Source organism: Coregonus clupeaformis, unplaced genomic scaffold (assembly GCF_020615455.1).
Source record: "Coregonus clupeaformis isolate EN_2021a unplaced genomic scaffold, ASM2061545v1 scaf0236, whole genome shotgun sequence".
Lineage (NCBI taxonomy): Eukaryota > Metazoa > Chordata > Actinopteri > Salmoniformes > Salmonidae > Coregonus > Coregonus clupeaformis.
Window position 1 is genome coordinate 286615 of NW_025533691.1, and position 13032 is coordinate 299646.

At 41.7% G+C, this 13032-nt stretch overlaps 1 protein-coding gene across 1 annotated transcript in view; it reads left to right on the forward strand.

Annotated features, from left to right (window-relative positions):
• gdap2 (ganglioside induced differentiation associated protein 2) overlaps positions 1–11322 on the forward strand; it is a 28529-nt gene extending 17207 nt beyond the window's left edge. Inside the window, exons 12-14 of the mRNA XM_041844491.2 lie at positions 2578–2632; positions 4443–4586; positions 10205–11322. Of these exons, the coding sequence (XP_041700425.2) occupies positions 2578–2632; positions 4443–4586; positions 10205–10246 (241 nt within the window). The 3' untranslated portion in view covers positions 10247–11322. The remainder of the gene's footprint in view (positions 1–2577; positions 2633–4442; positions 4587–10204) is intronic.
• The last annotated feature ends 1710 nt before the right edge of the window (positions 11323–13032 follow it).

Consider the following 13032-nt stretch of genomic DNA (forward strand, 5'->3'; position numbering starts at 1 on the left):
CTATATACAGGGGGTACCGGTACAGAGTCAATGTGCGGGGCCACAGGTTAGTCGAGGTAATATGTACATTTAGCTAGAGGTAAAGTGACTATGCATAGATAATAAATAGTAGCAGCAGCGTAAAAAGAGGGGGGAGGGGGGAGGAGGGGGGGACGACAATGCAAATAGTCTGGGTAGCCATTTGATTAGCTGTTCAGGAGTCTTATGGCTTGGGGGTAGAAGCTGTTAAGAAGCCTTTTGGACCTAGACTTGGCGCTCTGGTACCGCTTGCCGTGCGGTAGCAGAGAGAACAGTCTATGACTAGGGTGGTTGGAGTCTTTGGCAATTTTTAGGGCCTTCCTCTGACACCGCCTGGTATAGAGGTCCTGGATGGCAGGAAGCTTGGCCCCAGTGATGTACTGGGCCATACGCACTACCCTCTGTAGTGCCTTGTGGTCGGAGGCCGAGCAGTTGCCATACCAGGCGGTGATGCAACCAGTCAGGATGCTCTCGATGGTGCAGCTGTATAACTTTTTGAGGATCTGAGGACCCATGCCAAATCTTTTCAGTCTCCTGAGGGGGAATAGGCTTTGTCGTGCCCTCTTCACGACTGTCTTGGTGTGTTAGGACCATGATAGTTTGTTGGTGATGTGTGCACTTGAAGCTTTCAACCTGCTCCACTACAGCCCCGTTGATGAGAATGGGGGCGTGCTCAATCCTCCTTTTTCTGTAGTCCACAATCATCTCCTTTCCCACAACGTGATCAAGACAGAGGTTGTTGTCCTGGCACCACACGGCCTGGTGTCTGACCTACTCCCTATAGGCTCTCATCGTTGTCGGTGATCGGGCCTACCATTGTTGTGTCGTCGGCAAACTTAATGATGGTGTTGGAGTCATGCTTGGCCATGCAGTCATGGGTGAACAGGGAGTACACGGGGGACTGAGCACGCACCCCTGAGGGGCCCCCGTGTTGAGGATCAGCGTGGCAGATGTGTTGTTACCTACCTTTACCACCTGGGGGCAGCCCGTCAGGAAGTCCAGGATCCAGTTGCAGAGGGAGGTGTTTAGTCCCAGGGTCCTTAGCTTAGTGATGAGCTTTGAGGGCGCTATGGTGTTGAACGCTGAGCTGTAGTCAATTAATAGCATTCTCACGTAGGTGTTCCTTTTGTCCAGGTGGGAAAGGGCAGTGTGGAGTGCAATCGAGATTGCATCATCTGTGGATCTGTTGGAGCAGTATGCAAATTGGACTGGGTCTAGGGTTTCTGGGATAATGGTGTTGATGTGAGCCATGACCAACCTTTCAAAGCACTTCATGCCTACAGATGTGAGTGCTACGGGTCAGTAGTCATTTAGGCAGGTTACCTTAGTGTTCTTGGTCACAGGGACTATGGTGGTCTGCTTGAAACATGTTGGTATTACAGACTCAGACACTTGCCAGTTGGTCAGCGCATGCTCGGAGTACACATCCTGGAAATCCATCTGGCCCTGCGGCCTTGTGAATGTTGACCTGTTTAAAGGTCTTACTCACATCGGCTACGGAGAGTGTGATCACACAGTCGTCCGGAACAGCTGATCCTCTCATACATGCTTCAGTGTTGCTTGCCTCGAAGCGAGCATAGAAGTGATTTAGCTCATCTGGTAGGCTCGTGTTACTGGGCAGCTCGCGGTTGTGCTTCCCTTTGTAGTCCGTAATAGTTTGCAAGCCCTTCCACATCCGACATTCCACATTCCACATCCGACGACCAATAAAAAGGACTGGCGACATTAGGAACTCTGTTTTGGTGAGCTCTTTAGAGTTGGCTTTTGGACTTAGCAGAGATCTGTTTTGGAAATGACTATTCTATCCCTAGGCCTAGACCAAGAAGAGAACCTCAAGAACCTGTCTGGCTGGGGAGATGAGGGAGTGAGAGGCTGTTCCACCATGGAGACAGATGGGTTAGAATTTGGCCCTAAAGGATTGTCCCTGGCCCAAACAAGGCCATATTCTACCTCCCTGTAGTGTCTTCGAGGTCTCTCAGAACACTGATGAAACTGGTTAAATGGTAATTTGCTTGAGGCGGTTTTTGCAAGTGCCCTGTAAGCTTGTACTGGCTATGGGTGGTTACTGTGAACACAATGTACCTCCAAAAGATGATGGGTTTGTTCCACATTATATGAAATGGGACTAAAACCATGTAATTACATGGTAGTTACATAGGCAGGTTTAGTGTATTGATATTGCAAGTACATTGGTAGTCTATGTCGGAGAGGCGTGGGAAAGGGTAGAGGGTTGTGTCTTTGTTTGTGTTTCCGTGTGTGCAGGTTTCCGTGCTCTTGGATGGCCTTGGGTTAATTTTGGGGGGGACAGTACCATGTGCCTTGGTCTGAGGAAATCGCTACATTTGGAGCAGTTTCATGGACATTTGTCCGTTTTGTAAAAATGCACTCTCTTCTTTCTGGACATTTTTTATATATTGCTGTTTTTTTCTTCTTCTCAATAAGCACAAATATAAGTCATCGTTATAATAATAATGACAACTATGTAACATGCTAGCCAATAGTGATGTGTTTGTGAATTAATTCTGTAGTTGATGTTTTTTGCTTTGTTTTATATTCCAGGTTTAAGAAGAACTTGAGGGCTTTCTACTTTGTACACCCCTCGTTTCGCTCCAAGGTAAAGTACAGTACTTCCCTTTTACTGCTTCTCCAAACTCTGTTATATGTATTTATACTACTGTGTCTAAAAGGCATTGCTGTTATATGTATTTACTGTGCATTCGGGAAGTATTCAGACCCCTTGACTTTTTCCACATTTTGTTACGTTACAGGCTTGAAAAATGGATTCAATTGTTTTTTCCCCCTCATCAATCTACACACAATATCCCATAATGACAAAGCATTTTTTTGTGCATTTTTTAATATTTTTTTAAATAACTGAAATATCACATTTACATAAGTATTCAGACCCTTTACTCAGTACTTTGATGAAGCACCTTTGGCAGCGATTACAGACTTGAGGCTTCTTGGGTATGACGCTACAAGCTTGGTATTTGGAGAGTTTCTACCATTCTTCTCTGCAGATCCCCTCAAGCTCTGTCAGGTTAGATAGGGCGAGTCTCTGCACAGCTAAGTCCGGGCTCTGGCTGGGCCACTCAAGGACATTCAAAGACTTGTCCCGAAGCCACTCCTGCGTTGTCTTGGCTGTGTGTCGTTAGAGTCGTTGTCCTGTTGGAAGATTAACCTTCACCCCAGTCTGAGGTCCTGAGCATCTCTCTGTACTTTGCTCCATTCATCTTTCCCTCGATCCTGACTAGTCTCCCAGTCCCTGCTGCTGAAAAACATCCCCACAGCATGATGCTGCCACCACCATGTTTCATCGTAGGGATGGTGCCAGGTTTCCTCCAGACATGATGCTTGGCATTCAGGCCAAAGAGTTCAATCTTGGTTTCATCAGACCAGAGAATCTTGTTTCTCATGGCCTGAGTGTCTTTAGGTGCCTTTTGGTAAACTCCAAGCGGACTGTCATGTCATTATGGGTTATTGTGTGTAGATTGATGAGGAAAATGTAATCCATTTTAGAATAAGGCTGTAACGTAACAAAGTGGAAAAAGTTAAGAGGTCTGAATACTTTCCGAATGCACTGTATACTACTGTGTCTACAAGGCATTGTTGGGATATGTACATACGCTAGGGTTGGGGACAATTCCATTTCAATTCAGGAGGTACACTGAAATTCCAATTCTCTTCAATGATTTTCAATGAGGAAAACTTGGAATTGGAATTTGGTTTACTTTCTGAATTGACTGGAATTTAAATGAAATTGACCCCTACCCCGGTATATACTATATATGTATTCAGTGTATGTACAATGCAACAATCTCTTTGGCTGCTTTGACGCCACTGTGTTTTCAAACCTCTGTCTAGTTCACAACCTTTTCTGACCTAGAACTGCAGGGCTCTACACACACGCGCACAGCCCTTTAGATGGGACAAGGCTCACAGTGTAGCAATGTACTAATTGGTTGATTTTAAAGGATCCATGATCTCAGAGGTAGCCCTGAGGTGTGTATGACTGACGGGGCTAGGCATTGTGGGAAATGGGTTTAAATGGTTTGGAATGAGAAGCAGAGCTACTAAAGAGCAGAGTGGAAGTCTATTGGCGATATTCAATCAAACCTAATAAGTGGATTTTAGGGAGAAGTAAATTAGTTTCAATAGACTACCTCTTAAACACAGAGGAATGCTTCAGCCAAAACGCATCCATGCTTGGTAAACAAACCAGTATTACAATTGAGCATTTAGGCCAGGTTTCCCAATCCGGACACAAGACTAACAAAGAACTTTCAATGGAGAAAGTGGTTCATCTGTGTCCGGGAAACAGGCACTGTTATCCCCCACCTATTTTTGTTGTTGTTGCTATTTCCACTATTACCAGTGTTTTTCGATGTATCTGATCTTATCATGTTAATTTATCTGTGTGTCAGGTGTCCACCTGGTTCTTCACAAGGTTCAGTGTGTCAGGGATGAAGGAGAAGGTCCATCATGTAGAGACCCTCCAGCAGCTCTTCACCTGTATCCTGCCTGAACAGATAGACATCCCCCCCTTCGTCCTGGAGTATGACGCACGGGTGAGGCCCTACACACTACTCTGTCTAGTTTACTAACCTTGTTGACCGACATCTGCAAGGCTCCACGCACTCACACACATTCACTCAAGCATTCAGAATTGTGGGTACAGTGCATTCGGAAAGTATTCAGAGCCGTTCACTTTTTCCACATTTTGTTACGTTACAGCCTTATTCTAAAATGTATTAAATAAATGTTTGGCCTCATCAATCTACACACAATACCCAACGAATGACAAAGTGAAAATAGGTTTTAGAAATATTTGCTAATTTATCAAATTAAATTAAAAAAATACACTACCGGTCAAAAGTTTTAGAACACCTACTCATTCAAGGGTTTTTATTTTCTTTTTACTATTTTCTACATTGTAGAATAATAGTGAAGACATCAAAACTATGAAATGACACATTTGGAATCATGTAGTAACCAAAAAAGTGTTAAACACATCAAAATACATTTTATATTTGAGATTCTTCAAATAGCCACCCTTTGCCTTGATGACAGCTTTGCACACTCTTGGACCTGAAAATAGCTGTGTAGCGACGCTCCCTATCCAACCTGACAGAGCTTGAGAGGATCTGCAGAGAAGAATGGGAGAAACTCCCCAAATATTTACATTTACATTTTAGTCATTTAGCAGACGCTCTTATCCAGAGCGACTTACAGTTAGTGAGTACATACATTTTTCATACTTTTTTTCAAATACAGGTGTGCCAAGCTTGTAGCTTCATACCCAAGAAGACTCGAGGCTGTAATCGCTGCCAAAGTTGCTTCAACAAAGTACTGAGTAGAAGGTGTGAATACTTATGTAAATGTAATATTTCAGTTTTTTATTTTTTATACATTTGCAAACATTTCTAAAAACCTGTTTTTTGCTTTGTCATTATAGGGTATTGTGTGTAGATTTTATTTTTATTTAAGGCTGTAACGTAACAGAATGTGGAAAAAGTGAACGAGTCTGAATACTTTCCGAATGCACTGTATATTCCCACATTGTATCAGATTCTAAGTGTTGCACTTGTGTGTGTTACGATTTAAAATGTAACATGTACCTTATCTTCTTCTGACTATTTTTGTTGGGTTCAAAGGACCCAATTGTCTGCAAAAAGAAAAATGGCAGTTTGGTCAATTTGTTGTAATGGTTGTGATCCATCACTGGAAATGAAACGGGAATTGTTATGTAGTTGAATACAATTGAGTTATTTATCCTGGGTTATTTCAAGGTCACTGGTCACAGAATCACAAAGATGTCATTAAATGGTTTCTAAATGGAGGTTTGTTTCTTAAAAAAGCAGTGAGGGTGGTTGAAAAGCGATATGAAGTTACTTTGGGCCTGCTCACTAAAAATAGTCCATCAAAACGTGGGGCGGGAAACACGGCTCTTTGGGAATTACCATGGGGAACACTACAGTAGATTAATTCTACTGCAGGAGCGAGAGGTAGAGAGAAAGAGGTAGACCAACCAACAGTGAGACAATGAAGTACAGCACTATAGCAAATGACCAAAAGGTCATGAATGTATGAGGAGGACCTCTCATATCTTATCTAATGTCAAAGTTCCCTTAAACAGCACATTGCCAAGACTGATGTTGTAGTAGTTTCTGTTGCCTAGGGGCATTCCACTCTGTGTTCTATGGTTATATGCTTGACCTGAATAATATGTATGCAATCCTCTGGGCTGTTTTTACAATATCCTGTAAACTGCATGTCTTTAGAATTAGATCATGTATTGTACTGTATATAACATGGAGCCCTTACAACGACACCAAGTAGCTTGTTTATTTTGTCTTTCTTGCTACGTGGATATTATTGTACCCATTTGTTTTCCAGATGTTTTATTGAGACATAACACCCACTCGGACCCCCCCATGTATCCATATAAGATGGATGTAAACACTTGATATTCCTTTTAGTATATTTACACAGGTCTGTGTGTTTTACTCTAAACTCAATTTGTCATCCAGAGTTATCAATCTTAATCAGATGGAAACCAGAACTGAAAAGAATGAGAGTAACACAATGGCTCTTTAAAATATTTAATTTGATCTTGTGTTGACATAAGTCAGAGAGGGGAAATTATGCAATCACTCCTTTTTTTGTCTTTTTTGGTTGTTGCAATCACTCCTTACTGGCTCTGGGTGACTCATTTGTTAGTTTGTGGCGTTGGTTAATTTGTAAGCTCAAATACTTGATTATGCTGATCTTTCTCTTCTTGTTCTTGTTTTGCCTGGGTCTGTGTTGGTTTAGATTGTCCTTGTTTTGCCTGGGTCTGTGTTGGCTTAGATTGAGTAAGGAATGTCTTTGAAGTGGAGGCTCCATTATGGATTTATGGATCTATCTGACTGTAGATTATTTGAGTTGATGTTGCACAGTGTTGCACTTCTTCTAGCTCTTAATGCTAACTATGGTAACTATCTCAGTCTCTCCCCTCGCTACCCTGGCCTATGAGTGCATCAGCATCTGCGTTCAACTGCAGAGCGGCTGGCGATAGCCCTTCAAATGATCCAAGCGTTGGTCCCATTTGGATTTAGCCACAAGGCTGTGGACAGAGATTATTACTGTGCACCAGCCTGCTTACCACTTTCTAAGGGAGAAAAACTGGAACACTGAGATGTCCACCGTTACAAAAATGTACCAGAAAAACACTGCCATTAAATTATTTTATATCAGTGCAGGCTCCTCAGAGGAGGAAGGGGAGGACCATCCTTCTCAGTAAATTTCATAAAAATTAAAATAGTGCAACATTAGTGATCATTTTTAGATAAAACTATACTAAATACACTGAGTATACAAAACATAAATAACACCTGGTCTTTCCATAACATAGACTGACCAGGTGAATCCAGGTGAAAGTTATGTAAGGGATAATCAACGAGGGGCTATGCGTTCTCTGGAAAATAATGAACAACGTGGAAGCTGTGTTCCACGATGCGCTAGCGGAGTGGAACTGACATTCCACGGAGTTGCATTATTTTCCAGAGAACGCATAGAGCCCCGAGTTGATTATCCCTTTTATACCATGGCTATAATTGAACACATTTGCCACTAGAAATGTGTTCAACATCCACTGAAGTGGAGAGCAAGTTTACTAGATGACTACAGTAGTTGTCGTGGTAACCAAACAGACTTGCTAGTTTAGCTAACCAAACCATCAGTCCTAGCTTGCCATTATGAAAATTGAATTCAACAATGCCAATAATGTTTTCAATTCGACTTTTGCTTTCAAAAAGCAGCTCAAACAGAACGTGTAAGAATGAACTATAGCCATTGAATTCTACCGTGCAAATATACCATGCATTATAGGGAATTATAAACTGCGTGGTTCGAGCCCTGAATGCTGATTGGCTGACAGCCATGGTATATCAGACCGTATACCATTTATTTTTACTGCTCTTATTACATTGGTAACCAGTTTATAATAACAATAAGGCACCTCGGGGGTTTGTTGTATATGGTCAATATACCACAGCTAAGGGCTGTATCCAGGCACTCTGCATTGCATTGTGCATAAGAACAGCTCTTAGCCGTGGTATATTGGCCATATATCACACCCCCTCGGGCCTTATTGCTTAATTATACAACGGGTGGATCTAATCCTGAATGCTGATTTGGTTAAAACCGCATTCCAGCAGGTGTCTATTCCACAAGTTACCACCTATTTACTGTTTTCCAACTGACTGCGCAATCCACTGTCTCATCAGCCCAGCCAGGCAATTTATAAACTTAATCTCCACTATAAAAAGCATCTAGACTTTTTTCTCAGCCAGTCGAAATCATGAATCAGCTGGCATAATTTTATGGATATATACAAAGACATTTCAATAGAAAACGGGTAAAACGAAATGAAATGCAGCTAGTTTGCTGTCTTTCCAGCTTCAGTTCGAAGTGATTGTGTTAGCAGTGTCCTGATGAGAGCATATTTTCAATGCCAGGCGAAGTTGTGCATCATTAGCTCATTGTTATAAATGTACCCAAATAAATAAAGCTAGAAAACAGCTTAAACAAACGCAAATGCAGCTACTTTGCTATTATTCTGTCTGCACTGTTTGACGTGACTGCAAGTTAGCCGTAGAGAATTAATCTAGTACTGAAAGCAAAAGCTACAGCTAGCTAGCACTGCAGTGCATAAAGTGTGGTGTAGTTGACTCTGAGGGAGAAAGGCAATAGTTGAACAGTTTTTAACAATGTACGTTCTTAAAAAATTAAGGAGAAGCAGCAGAGGGAGAGCTAACTATATTTCATTGTATATTTTTTTCTTCTTAGTTTACCTTTCACATACTTAGCTAATGCAGCTAATTTAGCCTACTCAACAACCTGACTCAGAAAGGAATGCTATTTATGTTAGCTAGCTGGCTAAGGCTATCCAACACCGCAACTCTTCCAAGTCAAGGTTCGCTTTCAGTTTTGTTCATTTATTGCCACCGGGGCCCGCTGGTGTAACTGCTTGCTGTACACTGTACTGTGTGATTGTACACATGGATTGGATAGTGGGTTTACTAACGTGTTAATTCTAGTTTGTTGACTTTAATGTTAATATGGTGACAACGATGTAGGCTATGTAGTGATTATTATTTAACGTTTATGGTATGAAGGTTTGGCTTGGAGAGGTTTTTGTGCCTGGTTACAGACAGCTGTTGTGTTGTACTGAAGTCCACAAGCAAAGGGAAAAGGTGAGAGGAGGAGAGTGCGTAGATGCGAGAAGGAATTATACAATGAGCGAAGTGATGAATGCTTTATGTGGCTGCAATGAAAGTGAACTGTGGGTGAGCAGGGGTGTATTCATTACGCCGATTCTGTTGCAAAATGTTTCTTAAATGGAAGCAAATGAAACGAGGGACCTACCTGAATTTGTCCAAAATAAACTATTGTTTTGTTTGGACTAATGATTACTAATGATTACACCACAGATCCGCTAGATGCAGGCAAGAGTGTGCAAGGCAGTATTGAATGTGTCACTATCTGTCACCTTGATTACTCCAATTTGTCTCTCAACCTGTGCACCTACATTATAAACTTTAATTTGTAGGCTAGGTTGTAGCAACCTCATGATGGGTATAGGGCAAATTCGAGTATCATGAAGTAACCTAAACCTTTCAACGTTACTTTGAGCAGGGTGAATAGAATATGAATGACAGTCATTCAATATGCTGTAATAGAAATAAGGCCTTGCTCATTGAAAAAAAATATCCTCCCTAATCTTGAACGGCAACGACCACCACTGTTTTATATAGAAGGGATGTTTACTCAGTAGGCATTCCTATCCAGAGACATTTAGTTGGAAATGCCAGTTTGTATATTTACTCAGGTTTGTGTGTTCTACTCAACTCCATTTGTCACTGGAGTTATCTAACTAAATCAGAGGCAAACCAGGCCTACAAATTAATGAGAGAATTATACAATGTCTCTTTAATATCTTTTATTTGATCTTTCATTACGCTTTCATTGCCTTTTTTGGTAACGTCTCTGGATTTTGCAGTCAAAATGCTCTCGGCTGACTACTGCACACACACACAGTGCTGTGTGTAACCTGATAGAAAAACCTAAAACATCAAGCAATGTCTATAACCTCATTATAATGACAATACCCTGTACTGTATGTGTTTGTCTCTGTGTATTTTAGGTGAATGGTGCTTACCACCCCTCCCACTCCTCCAGCCTGTGAATGGACCAATCAGAACTCAGACCGAGAGATATCAAAGGCCAAGGACTATTTTAGACTCACTACATCTACAGTCACATAACTGGCTCCACTTCCTGGTTTTGACCAGCAGGAACTCTGTGGTTTAGCTCCTTGACCAGATTATAAGACACCCAGGGCATCAGTGGTCCTAGGTGGATTTTGAGTGGGATTTTGCTCTGCCTGGGAACTCACAAGGACAGTATGACACTCTGAGAAGCCTGGATACTAATGAACCTAGGATTATGTTTTTTATTAGCAGTGTGATACAATCAGATGACAGACAGACAAATGGGTCTCTCTGTGACGGAGCCTGTGGAACTCGCCTACCTATCCCAGGACACACCAGTGGCCTGTCTTAATCCTGCCTGTGTGTGAGTGCAGGCGAGAGACATCAGTCATGTTTCAAATGTTTAATTTTTGCACAACTTCAACCTTCAACAACTAGGTTGAAGGTTATATGTGTTCACAATCACAAGCTGTTTTTAGGTGTCCCAGAACCTAGTGTCCACACTATCCTTTTCCACCTTCTCTGTTTCTTATTGAATGCACATGGTTGAAATCGTTTATCAAGTTTATGGAAACTAGAATGTGCCTCACATGAAACACAATGATACCATAAACATAATTCTACTACGCTCAAACCTACTGCTTTTTTCAGAATACCAAATGAACTTTGTGTTAGCCATGCAGTCATATTCTTCATACGTACGTTAACTTGATTTCTCCTTTGTTACCTACTCTGTTATATTGTGCTATTATTTCAATGTATGCCTGTATGCCAGCCTTGCTCTTCTGTCAATGAACACACATGCTTTCCTGAGACATGTTAGTGAATAAAATACTGTATTGAGAGCCACACATTGTATAGGCTATATAGTAGTTCATGGTTGAGTATCAGCTGAAGTTAGTCTTGTTTTAGTGGTCCATAGAGAAAAGATGTAGTCATCTGAGATTTGAGCTGCATCCTAATACATTCTGTCCCAATACATTCTGTGCCAAGATAGAGACTTTTTAATTTCGAGGTAAATACGTGAAAATAAACAGTCGTACCATTCTGATCTATGCTGTCCTTGTTGCGTGTTTTGAAATTTGATCTGCTGTTGATCCATATTGTGAGGGGTTGTGCGCTTTTGGGAAATACACTCATACATTGTTTTTGTGCACTTTGATTGGACTTTTGTTGAGCCAGTTCCTTCTGATATCAAGCCACGGGTCAGTTATATCCCCTAACCTAACTTCTCATTAATCACAACAAGGAACATTAAAAATACTTTGTCAAGATTCTTGTTCAGTGTAGGATTGTTGGGTCTAGTAATTCAGTTTGAGAACACTTGCATGTATGAACATACTGTACTTAAATATATTAATTACAATTATTAAAGTGCTTAAAAATTGCTTCTGTCAAACTGTGTTATGGAAAACGTCTGTGCTGTGGCCCCACAACCCTCTAAGAACAGGGGATAAAAAGAGGGAGAAGGCGACAGATAAGCAGTGGCGGGATAAACAGCAGGTGTTTCACACAGAATCACTTTTTCCACAGAAAAGAGACATCTCTTCCAGGAAGCTGTGAAGTGGTCTCTCTGATTAAAACTTGTCCTCTCGCCTCTTTTTTACTCTCTTTTCTTCTCCTTCTCCACTCCTCTCACCCTGTCCTTCCACCTGCCCTCTCCCTAACCTTCCATCCATCCTTCACCAATTCCCTCCTTTTATCATTTATCTTTTTTGATCCATTTGTTAATCAAAGCCGAATTATAGCTTTGGATGGAGACAAAGATGGGAGAGCGGGATGGGATGACGAGGCAGCTAGAAGAGAGGGGGTAAATCCATCATCCACAGACCTCACTCTGTGATCGAGGGATTAGTTGGGTATAATTGTGTGGCGGACACAGCAACACACACATAAACCTGGCCATCTTTCGCTCTGCTCTCTGGAGTGGAGAGGGGTCAGGAGGATCAACACTGCTACACTAACGGGGATTAAGAGACAAAGTTTCTGATCACAGAAAGTGTGTTCTGTTTATGGCTTTCAGTTTAACTGATTTTGCCCTACTGGAGGATGAAGAAGGCTAAGGCCCGAAGCACGTCCTTTGGAGTGCTGCCCATTCCATTCTCTATGTAGCTGTTGATGACCACTGAGTAAAGGACTTCAGTCCCAATGGGCGCTCTCTTATGTGAATGCAATCAGGGTTGTCAATGATCACCATGTGCCTGAGTCCATTACATCTTACTTTCTTTGATGTTGGATTTATACAGACTCCTCCACTGAATAGAGCAAACGTGACTTCCCAATGTCCATATCAGTAATTACTTACAGTTACACACGCTCAGGAGAATAGCCTTTGAACAGATCACCATCAAACCACAATTCTATAGTACAGAGTGGATGAGACCTACAAGTGACCTTGGCCTTGATTGTAAAGCATGTAGTCTAAGGCTCACCATTGCACATTTCTGTCCATGAGCGCAGCCAAGAATTACTCCTCTGAAATATCTTCACTCTTTCATGTTGGCAAACACTGACTAATGTTACTTTAATGAACTACCCATTCATCAAAGATTGTCTGCTATAGAAAGAGAGAAAGAGGGCCAGAGAGAGAGAGAACACTACCTGGTCCAGAATCAACCCTTTATGTGGCTCCTGGAATTGGCCTCTCTGGGAGCAGCACAGCTAATGCCTACATAATTAATACAATCTCCCCAAATTATTATGGTCTAAGTCGGCAACAGTATTGGTCAAGTCAACCAGTATTTAAGGTCACAGCCATACG